The sequence below is a fragment of the Dermacentor variabilis genome, unplaced genomic scaffold (genome assembly GCF_050947875.1).
Source record: "Dermacentor variabilis isolate Ectoservices unplaced genomic scaffold, ASM5094787v1 scaffold_13, whole genome shotgun sequence".
Classification (NCBI taxonomy): Eukaryota; Metazoa; Arthropoda; class Arachnida; order Ixodida; family Ixodidae; genus Dermacentor; species Dermacentor variabilis.
Genome location: NW_027460291.1, coordinates 28,731,614 through 28,747,263, shown reverse-complemented (window position 1 = coordinate 28,747,263; position 15,650 = coordinate 28,731,614). Strand labels below are relative to the sequence as shown.

At 44.3% G+C, this 15,650-nt stretch overlaps 1 protein-coding gene across 2 annotated transcripts in view; it reads right to left on the bottom strand.

Moving 5' to 3' along the window:
* The window catches only part of AspRS-m (aspartyl-tRNA synthetase, mitochondrial), a 179,652-nt gene that overhangs the window by 133,387 nt on the left and 30,615 nt on the right, over positions 1-15,650 (bottom strand). For both annotated transcript variants that reach the window (XM_075677586.1, XM_075677587.1), the window contains 2 exons: positions 14,968-15,066; positions 11,007-11,130 (listed from right to left, as the gene is read on the bottom strand). In XM_075677586.1, coding sequence (XP_075533701.1) covers positions 11,007-11,130; positions 14,968-15,066 — 223 coding nt within the window. The remainder of the gene's footprint in view (positions 1-11,006; positions 11,131-14,967; positions 15,067-15,650) is intronic.

The window sequence follows — 15,650 nt, the reverse complement described above, 5'->3', positions numbered from 1 at the left end:
TTTTAATGCTGTGATTACTTTGCCAATGCGCCAGTCTGACAGGTACAGTATCCGTATCAAGAAACTGTTGAAAAATTTTGGAAAGAATGATGCTAGAATGATGTTTAGTGTTTTTTAGTACCTTAGCATTGATTCCATCAAATGAGTTTGTTGACAATTTCTCTAATGAATCAATTAATTTAACAAGGCCAGGCAGGTCAAACGTAATGTTATTCATTTGGATGTCTGTGTATGGTAAAATGTTGGGCATGCTATCAGTGGACTCGTTAGTAAAAACTGAAGAGAATGTAATGTTTAGGACATCAGCGACTATGCTTTCAAGAATAATCCAGACCATGTCATCACAAAGTGAAATGGCACTCTCCTTATGAGGGTTGGTTGTTTGCCAGAAACATTTTGGATCGCTGTGTAACACTGAGGGCAGTGTAATGCAAAAAATAATTGTGTTTAGTTATGGCTATAAGTGATTTATAATGCTTGCAGCAGCACGATACTTTTGGCTTGTTGATGAAGAACAGAAGGAAGAATGCCAAGGCCTTATGTGAGCAAAATGGATGTTTTTTCTTGTTGCTTAAAATATTCAAAGTTGTATTAAACTATGGAGAGTGTGTACGTTTCATTATTTTTATAGTAGGAATATTTAGTTTCATTAAACCTAGCATTTCAGATTTGAACAGCTGTGAATTTGACTCCAAGATATTGTTCGTGTTTGTGACATGTTAATTATTTTCTTCATCATCATCACCATCTTCTTCTTCAGTCTATTAGAGTAGTTTGTTGGGCCACTTGGTGCATGGTGAACGTATAATGGTTTCCAGCAAGTACAGATGCGAGCACAAGTAAGTAGAAACGGACAGGACAACGCTGGACTTACAACTGAAGTTTATTGTGAAAACATTCCACAAATCTCCACCGTGCATGCGCATACACCAAGGAACAATAACAAGGCTTGTAGTCAATTATCAACAAAAGTTATACACATACACAAAAGCGAAGTCACACCCCTTCCCGACAAAGGCAACAACACGTGGATTAGCATGATAAATTTAGAAATTGAAGTTCTTTATCATTGATATGAACCGAAGGTTCACTCACACATGTATGCGCGCCCAACTTTTTCATGTGGAACGCTTTGCTAATTTCTCTTTCCAGTTTACTGCGCTCTCTCCCCACTATCGATACACTCTCAAAAACTGGTCAGCATTCGTGCTTTTTGCAATGCAATGGCAAGTTCCCTCCTGTACCTGTAGGTAGCAGATAACGATGCTCACGCATTCGGTCATTAATGCAACAACCTGTCTGGCCCATAGAGTTTCTCACTACATTACCTAGAGGGAAACCTGGCGCTGCTGCGCCGTGGTATGCATGGGAATGCCGGTATATTGTGGATTCGGATTGGCATCGTTCTCATAGAGACAGGACACCTTGAAGACGCGCTTGGCAAGTACCCTTCCGTCTGTCACAATGATTCATATTCTACTAGAACAGCACATGGAAAGCTGTTTTAGCTTTATTATTACGCGAAAACATGTTTTGTTTAACTATGAGAACTTGTTATTGTGTGTATGACTACATGTTACGTAAAAAGTATCAGCGGGCCGCTAAAGTTGGAGGACAAACGACAAGGTTCGCGCTCGCTTTGAAACAGTTGGTCGTCTGTTCTTGCTTTTCTTCGCTTGGTCATGCATGGTGGGTGAGTAAAGATGTAATATGCGTGAATGGAAACATTTTATGAAGATTTTACTTTGAGAACGCGTTATTTGCGTAGCCATATCCACATTTTAGACGAAGCCTCTTACAACACCAGCCAACACGAGCCTCGCAGACACATATACCGGCATTCCCATGACGGCACGGTGCCCCCTTAAGAAACTCCCATAGACGGTAGCGCCAGATTATCCTCTAGGTGTTATAGTGAGAAACTCTATGGTGGTATGCATGGGAATGCCGGTATATTGTGACTTCGGATTGGCATCGTTCTCGTAGAGACAGGACACCTTGAAGACGCGCTTGGCAAGTACCGTTCCGTCTGCCACAATGATTCATTTTCTACTAAAACAGCACTTAAAAAGCTGTTTTAGCTTTATTATTACGCGAAAACATGTTTTGTTTAACTATGAGAACTTGTTATTGTGTGTACGACTACATGTTACGTAAGAAATATCAGCGGGCCGCTAAAGTTGGAGGACAGACGACAAGGTTCACGCTCGCTTTGGAACAGTTGGTCGTCTGTTATTGCTTTTCTTCGCTTGGTCATGCATTGTGGGTGAGTAAAGATGTAATATGCGTGAACGGAAACATTTTATGAAGATTTTACTTTGAGAACGCGTTATTTACGTAGCCATATCCACGTTTTAGACAAAGCCTCGTACAACACCAGCCAACACGAGCCTCGCAGACCCATATACCGTCATTCCCATGACGGCACGGTGCCCCCTTAAGAAACTCCCATAGACGGTGGCGCCAGATTACCCTCTAGGTGTTATAGTGAGAAACTCTATGTCGCCGGCCAACTAAAATTGTAGAAAATGTTTGGTGCTTAGCGTACGCTACACTTAGCGTATAGCGTACGCTAAACTAAAACTGTCTATTGCAAGTCTTGCGCGTGACGGTATCGGTTCCCGCACAACGAACGGCTTCGTCAGCGGCCCTTCATCGATGGCATGGAGCGCCTCAAACTTTTTCTGCCAACATCTTATGATACTCCTGAAAACACTCGGTGTCGGCGTTCATGAGCAGCGGCATCTGTACAAAAATATTGCAGAGTAAAGTACTATTTCTGTGCGAACACAACCCACCGCAATGTGGAACTCTGATTGCTCCTTCCGATTCTCCCAGATAGGTCTCACCCACCCGCGCCGTGGAATCCGGAGTTCGAGCAAAGCCTTCTTCTTCTTCTTTTTTTTTTAAATGCGAGCAAAAGAAGATGTCTGTAAGGATCATCATGTGGCGCCATGGAGGAAGGAAACTGAGGAGAGGCCCTACCCCCTCCGCGCGCTAGGAGAAAAGTGTGGAGGAACCGCGATGTGGCATCGCCGTGTCCGATGTGCTGCTCGCTGCAAGTCATGTAGATGCAACTGCGTCGACCGCCCACTGTTCAGCGCTGAATGTGCGTTTGGTGTGCTGTGCTTGAAGCGAGTGGTGCAGCGGGGGTGGCGGAGGAGCAGAGTGGCTTAGGGGCTCCGTTTGCGCGTTCACAGACATGTGCTCCCGTCTTGGTCTCATTAGCGGCTGTCGCGGGATTGTGGTGTGCTAGCTCCTTGCCTAGTATGAAGTTTACGACGCTAACACACAGCATGTTCACGTTTTTCCGCGCTATATGTCATTTGCATGATGGCCGAGTTGAAAACGAGACATATCTGTGTGTTCTTTGCGTTGTGTGTTGTAAATTACTTTCTATTGTGGAATTTCTGGGAGTCTTATTACGCAAGGAGTGCGAACGTAAACATAAACACATACGTGTGTCTGAAATTTTGAATAACCCATAATAACCTTTACGACTGATAAGTGGGCTACACGGCCTGTGTGAATCATCTACCGTATGTTGCGACGCTCTTTCGTGTGGTAGAATGATGCGTGGTGCGCGTTTATTTCTGTACTGTTGTAAAGACCATTTGTTTATTCACTCAATGCAAATGTACGGCTTTTTCGCCGCAGTACATTTTAGTTACGCGGTGAAGCGTACTAAAAGTGGGAGGGGGCCGCTATCAGCCAGCACAGTATGTCAGATTACCCTCTAGGTGTTATAGTGAGAAACTCTATGGTCTGGCCGATATAGGACAGTCTGCATGAGAGAGGTACGCGATACACAACCGAAGATGAACAGTTTTTGTGAAAAAAAGGTGGTGTGCTTTTTTCTACAGCCACTAGTCGCATCTTTCTTCTCTCCTGTGATGCTTTTGCACAGCCTAACCAATTTGCTCGGCGCCGAAAACACTAATGTGACGCCAATCCTAGTGGCCACCCTCGATTATGAGACAAGCCACGCAAATACGGCATCACTACGACCTTTTTTTTCTTTTTGAAGATTCATTGTCGTCCACGGTTTCCACGGTTTTCTTATTTGTGTACTTTCTAAACAAGGATTCTGACACAGCCATCAAAAGTGAGACCGGGCACCCTGCCGACATTAACCTCGCCTTCAGGGCTTCAAAACTCTGCTGCAATGAGTGGGTGCAACTCTTGTTAAGAGCATTCGTGAAGCACAAGGAAACTATGCTACGTTTGATTAATTTGGAGTGGGACGATTCGTATGGGAGGAGTGATTTTGTTCGATCTAGGGTAATACCACCAACACACATAACTCTCACTTTTAAATTTAATTTTCAAATCAAGAAATCTTATCAAGTTTTCTTTGCAAAGTTCAAACGTGAACCTGAGATCACGGGAGGACTCCTTGAAACACGTTCAGGGTGTCTACCAAGTTGACATTTCCAAATTCCCTGAGTTCTCCAGGTTTTCCCTGAGTGCCGTTGCGCACTTCCCTGAGTGATGCAGAACTATGTTTTATGTCAAGACGGGCTGAAACCATATCGCTTGATGTTGTCACTCTCTAGTAAGCACATGAAAAAAATAAAAAAGCGACTTAATCCAATTTGAAAACTAAGGAGTAGTGTTTATGTCATTCAAAAAGAGAATAGAAGGCAGGGGTTAGTAAAATGCACAGCAAATAAAGTGTCTTCGAAAAACATTGCAAATGAAGTCGGACATTCACAAATACGAATAAGAAGGAGATGCACATAGAAGCAAATATATTCGAATATGAGCTATTTCTATCAATTGATAGCAAGCTCAGTGGTATGAGGCCCAAACTCTGTCACAATTGAGATTCTCTCTCAACCACTCGTAAGTCAACCTCAACTGTCCTGACATACTCTCAGCCCGCGCACGACGCCCGAGTGTTGCGTTTCACTGCTTTAAAGAGTTTATTTTGGTTTGGATGAGGGACACCTGCATCTCGGCATCAGCCAAAATTTTGTTTTTTGAGCTCAAACTTCTTCAAAACGGCGGCAGCAAGCTTCCTTTCCCATTCATTCCTCAATGCATACATCATTTCTGTTCTTGTCCTCCTTCTGCCACTCGTTCAATCCAAGGACCATTTGAAGCATCTTGGCCAGTCGCACAGTCCACGACCAATTTTTAGAACTCCCTAGGGGTCGGGAAAACGTTCGAAAAATTGGCCAGTTGGAAAAAAATAAATGCGTGTCATTTACTGCCCTTAGGGGCTCAAACCGCGACAGGCACGTTCGAAAACGCTCTGAAGGCATGTCGGTACACATATTAGGCATATCGGCGCTTGTACTGTGACAGGAAATACAGGGTGTACGCATGTATAATTAAGGAATGCATACTGTGTTCCGTGCCAATAGCCCCTTCCCACGCTTGTTATACTTCACTGCAATACTTCTGCGTATGCTTCGCCATGTAACATTCCTGTAGAGGCGAAGCTGACTTTCGGGAACCGGCATTATGCAACGCACTGTGTTTTCTAATTTCCTAAGCGAATCACGAGGACCACAAATTCGGTGTCCGTACCGTTGCTGACAGCAGCTAATTCTTTCAATAAAAAACTCGGCATCCAACGGCAAGAAGCTTCATAGCGAACGTCGAAGCAGCTAGGCCTAGCGTTGCCGCAGTGGTGGCAACGGCTGCCAGCGGATCTACGTGCGAGAGTGCCGGTTCGAGGTGGCGAAGTAATCAAAACGGCAGCGGTGGTACCTTTCATTATTGCCGTTTCGGACCCGCGGTCACGGCAAAACGTCCGGAAAATCGGACGGCGAAGAGTTCTTGCGTCCGAAATTTCACATGTTCTGATACGTTGACTCTATGGGTTACGTGGCGGTGCCGCGAAGCCGTCCGAATTATCGGGAATCCGGAAAGTCGGTCGTTGACTGCACACTGGCAACTCCTCCAGCCGACGACAGCGCGTCAAAGACGATTCATTACGATTCCTGTCTGTTGCTCGAGCCAGCATTACCGTGACTTTCGACCCTTTCAATACAATTGGCGCTAATTTTCCCTGATAGAGGCCCAAATTTCCTGAGCTTTCCCTGACTTTTTCCAGACTACTCAAAATCCCTGAGAATTCCCGGTTTTCCCGGTTGATAGACACCCTGACGTTAAAATCCTTCTCGCGTTTGATTCAAGGCTATCATAGGATTTTAACCTTAAAAGCACTAGAAAATCATCCACATACCTAGAAATTCGCACAATATGTTTGTCCTGCAGCCTGTGAATTACCCCCATTACTGTCAAACTTTGGTAAAAAAAAATTTTACACAGTACAGGAGCAATCTTAGATCCGATGCAAATACCCCTTCTTTGAAAGAAGACATCCTTTTTTGAGGACACTACAGTGGTTGACAGGTAAAATGTGAGAAGTTCTCTAAAAGACTCAAGTGACAAAGCGCAGGAATTCATAAAAGCTACTTCCCCACTTTCTTCAATCAGATCATGTACAGCTGTGCACAGGTCATCGTGTGGGATAGAATTGAACAGATCCTCAATATCTACAGACATCGCTGCATTGGCACAAATCTCACTTGACTTTAACCAGTCCACAACTTCCAAGGAGCTTTGGACGCCAAAAGGAATTTTTAGGTATGTGGATGATTTTCTAGTGCTTTTAAGGTTAAAATCCGATGATAGCCTTGAATCAAACGTGAGAAGGATTTTAACATGTTTCAAGGAGTCCTCCTGTGATCTCAGGTTCACGTTCGAACTTTGCAAAGAAAACTTGATAAGATTTCTTGATTTGAAAATTAAATTTAAAAGTGAGAGTCATGTGTGTTGGCGGTATTACCCTAGATAAAAAAAATCGCTCCTACCGTACTAATCGTCCCACTCCAAATTAATCAAACGTAGCATAGTTTCCTTGTGCTTCACGAATGCTCTTAACAAGAGTTGCACCCACTCATTGCAGCAGAGTTTTGAAGCCCAGAAGGCGAGGTTAATGTCGGCAGGGTGCCCGGTCTCACTTTGGATGGCTGTGTCAGAATCCTTGTTTAGAAAGTACACAAATAAGGAAACCGTGGAAACCGTGGACGACAATGAATCTTCAAAAAGAAAAAAAGGTCGTAGTGATGCCGTATTTGCATGGCTTGTCTCATAATCGAGGGTGGCCACTAGGATTGGCGTCACATTAGTGTTTTCGGCGCCGAGAAAATTGGTTAGGCTCTGCAAAAGCATCACAGGAGAGAAGAAAGATGCGACTAGTGGCTGTGGAAAAAAGCACACCACTTTTTTTTCACAAAAACTGTACATCTTCGGTTGTGTATCGCATACCTCTCTCATGCGGACTGTCCTATATCGGCCAGACAGGTCGTTGCATTAATGACCGCATGCGTGAGCATCGCTATCTGCTACCTACAGGAACAGGAGGGAACTTGCCATTGCATTGCAAAAAGTATGAATGCCGACTAGTTTTTGAGAGTGTATCGATAGTGGGGAGAGAGCGCAGTAAACTGGAAAGAGAAATTAGCAAAGCGTTCCACATGAAAAAGTTGGGCGCACATACATGTGTGAGTGAACCTTCGGCAATGATAAAGAACTTCAATTTCTAAATTTATCATGCTAATCCACTGTTGTTGCCTTTGTCGGGAAGGGGTGTGACTTCGCTTTTGTTGATAATTGACTTTTGTTGATAATTGACTACAAGCCTTGTTATTGTTCTTGGGTGTATGCGCATGCGCGGTGGAGATTTGTGGAATGTTTTCACCTTAAACTTCAGTTGTAAGTCCAGCGTTGTCCTGTCCGTTTCTACTTATTGTGCTCGCATCTGTACTTGCTGGAAACCATTGTACAGTCACCTATTTTATGTCCACTGCAGGACTAACGCCTCTCCCTGAGATCTCCAATTACCCCTGTCCTGTGCCAAGCGATTCCAACTAGCACCAGCAAATTTCCTAATTTCGTCACTCCATCTAGTCTTCTGCCGTCCTCTACTGCGCTTCCCTTCTCCTGGTACCCATTCTGTCACCCTAATAGTCCAATGGTTATCTAATCTGCACATTACATGATCTGCCCAGTGCCATTTTTTTTCTCTTAATGTCTATTAGAATATTGTCTATAACCATTTGCTCTCTGATCCAAACCGCTCTCTTTCTGTCTCTTAAAGTTATGCCTAGCATTCTTCGTTCCATCGCTCTATGTGCGGTCATTAACTTGTTCTCAAGCTTCTTTGTCAGTCTCCAAGTCTCTGCCCTATATGTCGGCACCACGAAAATGCACCGACTGTACACCTTCCTTTTCAATGATCATGGTAAGCTTCCAGTCAGGAGCTGGCAATGTCTGCCGTATGCGATCCAACCCATTTTTATTCATCTGTAAATTTCCTTCTCATGATCAGGGTTCCCTGTGACTAATTGACCGAGGTAAACATACTCCTTCACCGACTCTAGAGGCTGACTAGCGATCCTGAATTCTTCTTCTCTTGCCCGGCTATTCATCATTATTTTTGTTTTCTGCATATTAATCTTCAACCCCACTCTTACACTCTCCCTGTTAAGGTCCTGAATCATTTGTTGTAACTCGTCTGCATTGTTGCTGAATAGAAGAATGTCATCGGCAAACCGAAGGTTGCTAAGGTATTCGCCGTCGATCTTTACTCCTAAACCTTCCCAGCTTAACAGCTTGAATACTTCTTCCAAGCACACAGTGAATAGCATTGGAGAGATTGTGCCTCCTTGTCTGACCCCTTTCTTTATAGGCATCTTCCTACTTTTCTTGTGTAGAACTAAGATGGCTGTGGAATCCCTGTAGATATTTTCCAGGGTATTTACGTAAGCGGTCTGTACTCCTTGATTACGCAATGCCTCTATGACTGCTGGTATCTTTACAGAATCAAATGCTTTTTCGTAATCTATGAAAGCCATATAGAGAGGTTTATTGTACTCTACAGATTTCTCAATAACCCGGTTAATGACATGGATGTGATCCATTGTAGAGTATCCCTTGCTGAAGCCAGCCTGTTCCCTTGGTTGACTAAAGTCCAGTGTTGCTCTTATTCTACTGGAGATTATTTCGGTAAATATTTTATATAATACTGGGAGTAAGCTAATGGGCCTATAATTTTTCAGTTCTTTAACGTCTCCCTTTTTGTGGATTAGTATGTTTTCATTCTTCCAGTTTTCTGGGACCCTTGCAGTCGATAGACACTTTCTATAGAGAGCTGCCAGTTTTCCTAGCATTATGTCTCTTCCACCTTTGATTAAATCGACTGTTATTCTATCCTCTCCTGCCGCTTTTCCCCATTTCATGCCTTCAGTTTCTGTATACTGTTCATTATTGTTTCAAATAGAGTACTCCTGAGTCCTCTGGGTACTGTAATGGTCAGTATAGAATTCTTCCGCTGCTATTATTAAACCTTCGAGATTGCAGATGATATTACCCTGCTTATCTTTCAGTGCATACGTCTTGGTTTGTCCTATGCCAAGTTTCCGTCTCACTGATTTCAGGCTGCGTCCATTTTTTATCACTTCTTCAGTCTTTCTTATGTTATAATTTCGAATATCATTTATTTTCGCTTTGCTGATCAGTTTTGACAGTTCTGCAAATTCTATCTTATCTCTTGAGTAGGACACTTTAATTTTTTGTCGTTTCTTTATTTGGTCCTTTGTTACTTGGGAGAGCTTACCAGCTGGTTGCCTTGGTGCTTTGTATCCCACTTCAATTGCTGCCTCTGAAGCCAGCCTCGTTAAGGTGTCATTCAATACCTCTATGTCATCATCATCATCTCTCTCTTCTAAGACTGCATATTTGTTTGTAAGTACAGTACCAGCCTAAATTTGTCTACTTTTACCCTTACTGCCTCTAAGTTGACCTGCTTTTTCTTGACCAATTTTACTCTTCCTCTGTTCAAATTGAGATTAATCCTAGCCCTCACTAACCTATGATCACTGCACTTTATCCTACCTATCACTTCTACATCCTGCACTATGCTGGGATCGGCAGAAAGTATGAAAACAATTTCATTTCTTGTTTCACCATTAGGGCTTTTCCAGGTGCACTTTCTATTGCTACATGTCCTGAAAAAGGTGTTCATTATTCTCAGCTTATTCCTTTCTGCGAATTCCCCCAGCAACTCTCCTCTAGCGTTTGTAGAATCGACGCCGTAGTTGCCAATTGCCTGTTCACCTGCCTGCTTTTTCCCCACCTTTGCACTGAAGTCACCCATTACTACTGTATACCGAGTTTGTACTTTTCTCATCGCTAATTTAACATCTTCATAAAACTGATCTACTTCCTCATCGTCGTGAGTGGATGTTTGAGCGTAGGCTTGTACTACACTTAATCTATACCTTTTATTAAGTTTGATTACGACTACTGCTACCCTCTCGTTAATGCTGTAGAATTCGTCAATGTTGCCCGCTATGTCCTTATGGATTAGGAATCCTACCCCATATTGCTTCTGATCAGAGAGACCTCTATAGCAAAGGACATGGCCGTTATTCAGCAATGTATAAGCCTGCCCAGTTCTTCTAATCTCACTAAGGGTGACAATATCCAGAAAGATAATGATGGCAGAAAAATAATGACATTATTTATTTGGAGTAACAGTGACAAGTTACATCACTGAAACTTGTAACTGCAACAGGGCTACCTTTCTGCTCCAGGTGGCTCAAACCGTAACACTATTACATTTTACTCGTAACGTGCCCACGACTAGGTTAAAGCATATCGTTAAGTGTTACGTGAATGTTGCTAATCCCTGGCATGACACAAGGAACAATGCACGAAAATCAAACCCGAGACTTTCAGCTTTGTGGCAAAATACCACAGTGTATGTGTGTGCCTCGTCTTCCTTGGTTATTTTTGAGCTTGCTGTGCCATTCTATGCAAGCCCATTTAGACTGTTTAATGGTCAGATATGCACAGTCGTTTGGCTCCGTCTTTTGAATGCAGAAACGTTTCAACAATTCACGCTTACGTTACAAGCAGTGTACACTGCAATTACAGGCAGGCAATCATGACTACCTTCCCCATGTGAAACAGAGTGGGTGCCATACCACACTGCTCTGCCAGGAACTGACGCATGCGCAGAATGAGATCCGAGCGAAAGCGCAGATGCTGCTGCATCTCCGAGGAGCGCAGGTCCAGGTAGCGGTAGCGCAGCCGCAGTGGTTCCCGCTTCTGCAAGAGGGACACAGTGATACAGCTGCCTGCAGCAGGCATCGACACCTTGTCTCTGACTGCCGAGACTTTCTGCAGAAAAAGTCAGAGTTGCACTGCGAGAAATACCAGAGAAGAAGGTACAAGAATTATGTTCTAGTTCTGCCCTGTGTGTCTGCTCCCTTCATGGTAATCTCCCTTGGGTGAAGGATGTCTCTTACCAGAGACTTGGGGCAGGGGTCGCCCTTGCCCCTTCCGTAACCTGGGACTGGGGCCCAGCACTTCACAACACTGCCTAAGTGATCTACCCCTGTATTTACAGCAGATGCTCACCATCTGCTGCGACTGTGTCCACAAACAAAGGCAACATGAGTGAAAGTGTTTAGAGGTGCCAAAAATAAGAGCAAGCTACTAACATGTATGCTATGAGCAGTTAATTATGGAAATAAAGTTCTAGAAGGTACTTGTGCAGTTTGTTCACAAAGACTGCCAGCACACATTTACTTAAATATTGGCGGCGAGGAGTTACGGAGTCGCCATCTCTCGGATGCGCCTCGCTGGCGTAGTATGAGGGATCACGCAGCGTGTTCCTCATAGGTTTTGTTGTCAGCGCTCACTGAAAACACCAAAGGGAGCTCTCCTGGACATTTCTGTAAGTACTTTCGAAACCAGAGAAGTTTTTTACTATCTAAATAATAATCTTGGGCAAACTGAAAGCACAGAATCGTTTACAGACGCTATCTCTGTACCGAATATGTACAGTGAACGCCACTGCGCGCGGTCGCCACGATGGAGTCTCCTGAACCGGCTTCTTGCGTGAAAGGTAGGTAAACGCTGAGAGCAAACTATGTGAAATATGCTCTTATAGTGTTTGTATAACTAAATGGAGCGTAATAGAATGAAGCCTCAATGCAGCAATTGCACAGATTCGCAGCGACTGACTGCGCGTCTGCATGCTTGTCCGCGCACTGCTTCGCTTTCGCCGCGTGCGCATTTTCGCACCGTGTCATGAGCTTTAGGCCGCAGAATATGAGCATTTGACAGTCCACAAGCAACCATTGTTGTGTGGACATTAACAGAGCTGTTCAAAAACAATTTCGTTGTAACAAGGGACTTCGACGCCTACGGCGACTGTGATGTACCGTTGCGATGATTCAATATTTTTTTCTTCTAAATTCTTGGACGTTTCAATGTTATTTCTAAAGTTGCGTCGCACTGTATGCACTCCGCGGGCAATTTTGCGCTGCTTTTTCGTAATCCCGTGTGTTAATTCATAACACAAACATGACCATATGCCATGCTTTTTTTTAATGTGCTTCGTACCCCTCCCTTTCCACTCCAGTGAACTTGCCAGTATCTATAGCATCGACAAGTTCATAGAACAAAGCGTCATGACATTAGATTGACAGCGGACTCGGGCGAGCATCTCAGTGCGCGTTTTGCGAACACCACAGACCCGGCGCCGTAGCAGAAATCTTCCTCGCGTCTGTGCTTGCCGTATACCCGAGTTGTAGCCGACGACTGTTTGCCGGTTTTATGTTTCGCGAGCCAAGCTTCACGCAGCTTCTTGTCCTACGGCTATGTGTGAATAAGGCTGACACCGGGCTCCGTTGCGTACGTGCGGCACTGCGGCACCAAGCAGTAGCCTACCATGTTGCGCGACTTCAAAGGCAGCCATTACCTATTGTAGTGCTTTCAAGCGTTGCAAAGGAGACACTCGAAGCAGGAAAATCTCGCCACTAAATGAGGACCGCAGCATACGAGGAAATTTAAACTCTCATTTTCAGCTCGCTTTGGCGCTCCCGAAGCAGCCGACGCGGCCGCTATGTCCATGTGATCCCTCATAGCACGTCACGTCGACGGTGGCGCCAGCTTTTCCAGTGGTGGAGCTCAAGGCCAATAATATATGCCATGTGGCAAGCCATGTGGCAAGCCATGTGGCAAGCCGTGCAAAAGAAAGAATGCACATAATGATCCTGTTCTTGCTACATGGCTATGTATTCAACACAGCAAGCTGATGGCCAGGGCAAACAGATGCTTGCAGTGTTTCACCACCTCAGCAGTACATGTATTTGGTGCTCTGTCAGAACATCACACTTGTATTGACACAGGTACGAGACTATGCTTGATTATGTTAGACTGCCACATGTATGAGAGCAAGGCAGGCAGAGAATAAAAAAAAAACATGCATATGGCTAAGTAACGATAATAAAACAGCAAGATCCCACTGCTTTTTTAGATTTTTTGGATGCAGCTCACCAATGAAACAAAGATGCAAGTCACCTCTCTCCACACGGTACAGCAAGATGGCTGACATTTGTCACGAGCTATCAACTGGACAGACAGATCTACCTTTCAACACCAAAGTAAGTCCCCACCCTGGCTGTGTTAGAAGCTGCAAGCACCACACATAATATTATCAGAAATTTGTCCGAGTTCGTAGGCTTCAATCTTTTTTAACTGCAGTGCGACACAAACTGAAGGACACAAAAAAACAAAAACAAAAAAAAAACACAGCCCTTGTGTTAGGTTCTTTTTTGTGTCACTTGGGTAAAAAGACAGAAGCACTAAACGGTTGATGCAATAACACCATAGTGCCACACATCCATCTAAACAAGTGCCCTTGCCCTATTAACAGCACTGGAGTGCAGCATAATTATGCTTATGTTCTTGCGTAGCACATGTAAATAAATGTCTTGTACAAAGTCAAGACTCGCATGATGCATTGTAGGCTGTGCCCTGCAAACACTGCAAGCACATAGGAGCTAGTATGATTCTACAGATCACTAATAACGTTTGGGTGTCATGTGTTTACTGTTATTCCTTACTCTTGCAATGGCCATGTCTAGCCATGTAAACACATCCGAATCTCTCCACTTGTACAAATTCCCATAGAAGCACCGTGTACGCGGGAAAATACATAAAGGGATCCTGGAACACTTTCTTCTGAACACACTAAGTAAACCTGCGAAATAAAATAATAATGTCATAAAATCCTCAGCCTAGTATTGCTTCTAAGATGCAGCTGGCAGCTCACAGTTCTGCTTGAAAAGCTGCCTGCCTTATTCTCTTGAACTGTTCAGGACAATCGGCACTTCTTCCATACCCCTATAATAGAGTAAACAAGATGGCCACTGCGTAGATTCCCTTAATGACTAAGCAGCGTCTCTGTCAAAAGCAAAAGCTAAGTCGTCTCATTACTGCTAGGAGCGTCGGTACAATCTGGTGGTGAAGGATGATGAATTGATACCATGACCTCGGACATGGGCTGCATCACACGACATAACATCTCTGCGCAATGACGGGCAGAGCACGGTGACCAACATTCCGCACGACTGCGGTGCACAGCTATGAGTGCAGTTCGAACAAAAATAAAAAGGGAGGCAAAGTGTGCAGGGTACACGCATTGCTGTGACAAAGAAATAAAACTGTTTTTTCTTTTGATGGTCTAGGTACATAGAGAAAGTTTGCACAACTGTGTGCTTCACTAGTTCCCACTTTCATATTCACGAGAGCAGTCCTAGCGTTAATGTGCAATGAAAGAGTGCCACTGTGGGCCAAGAAGGACTCCCTGATCTGAGAAAAGATTAGCTGGTACAATTCGCAGAAGTACGAAAAAAGAAGTGCATGTCTGGGGCAGGGCACGAGGGGCTGTCCAGAGAGGAAATGTGCACTTTACTTTGACGTGCTGTATGGCACATTTCCTGGCTGCTTTTCTTCCCACTACAACACAGTGCTTTCATCAAAAGAGAGAAGTGCGTGTGCACACTCAGCCTCCCTGTGTGAGCGGACCATTTCAAGTCAGCATGCGAAACAAACACTCCGGTCAGTGCAAAGGCAAATGCGGCTGCAGCGCACCTGCTGGTATTCCCTGGGCAGGAAGGGAAGGTCAGGCCGTGCCTTGTTCAGTGGCTGCAGCTGCTGGCACACAACTTCCACCTGCCCTGTGCTTAGGCGCTGCGGACGAGAGAGAAGACAAGCTCGGTTCATATCTCAAGGCACTGTTTGCTCTGCAGCAAAAACAGAACAAGAACAAATGGCATCAGCTGTATTCACCAGTCTGTCTGCACTCTATGGGTTGTCAGCATCCATCAGACTGCAGCCCTAAGCTACATAGGAAGCCCATATGTGTTCCTTGGAAAGAAAGCTTCAAGGAAGTGCTGGTGGGAAATTGTTTAGCCTTTTACTACTTTAATGGATAGCTATCGACCCAGTAATTACTCTATGGAGCTTCAGCTCCTCGAGAGCGCAATAAACAATTAATTATGCTGAATTTTAATGTGGCCAGATCAAAACGCACATCAAATGCAGAATGGCTTCAGGCATCAAAAAGCAGGCTATTCACATCATCAAAACTTGATGCGGCGGTCTCTTGGTATCAGACACCTCCCACACACACGACTGTTCTGCTGAAAGCAAAGTCCATTTAGCATTTGACAGGACAAGAGGGGAGAAAGCATTCCCCTGTATTTCCAAGAAAAGCACACAATAGGCCGATATCATGACGGGTTTCACTATGCCATCGCTGCAGTAAGGCATGT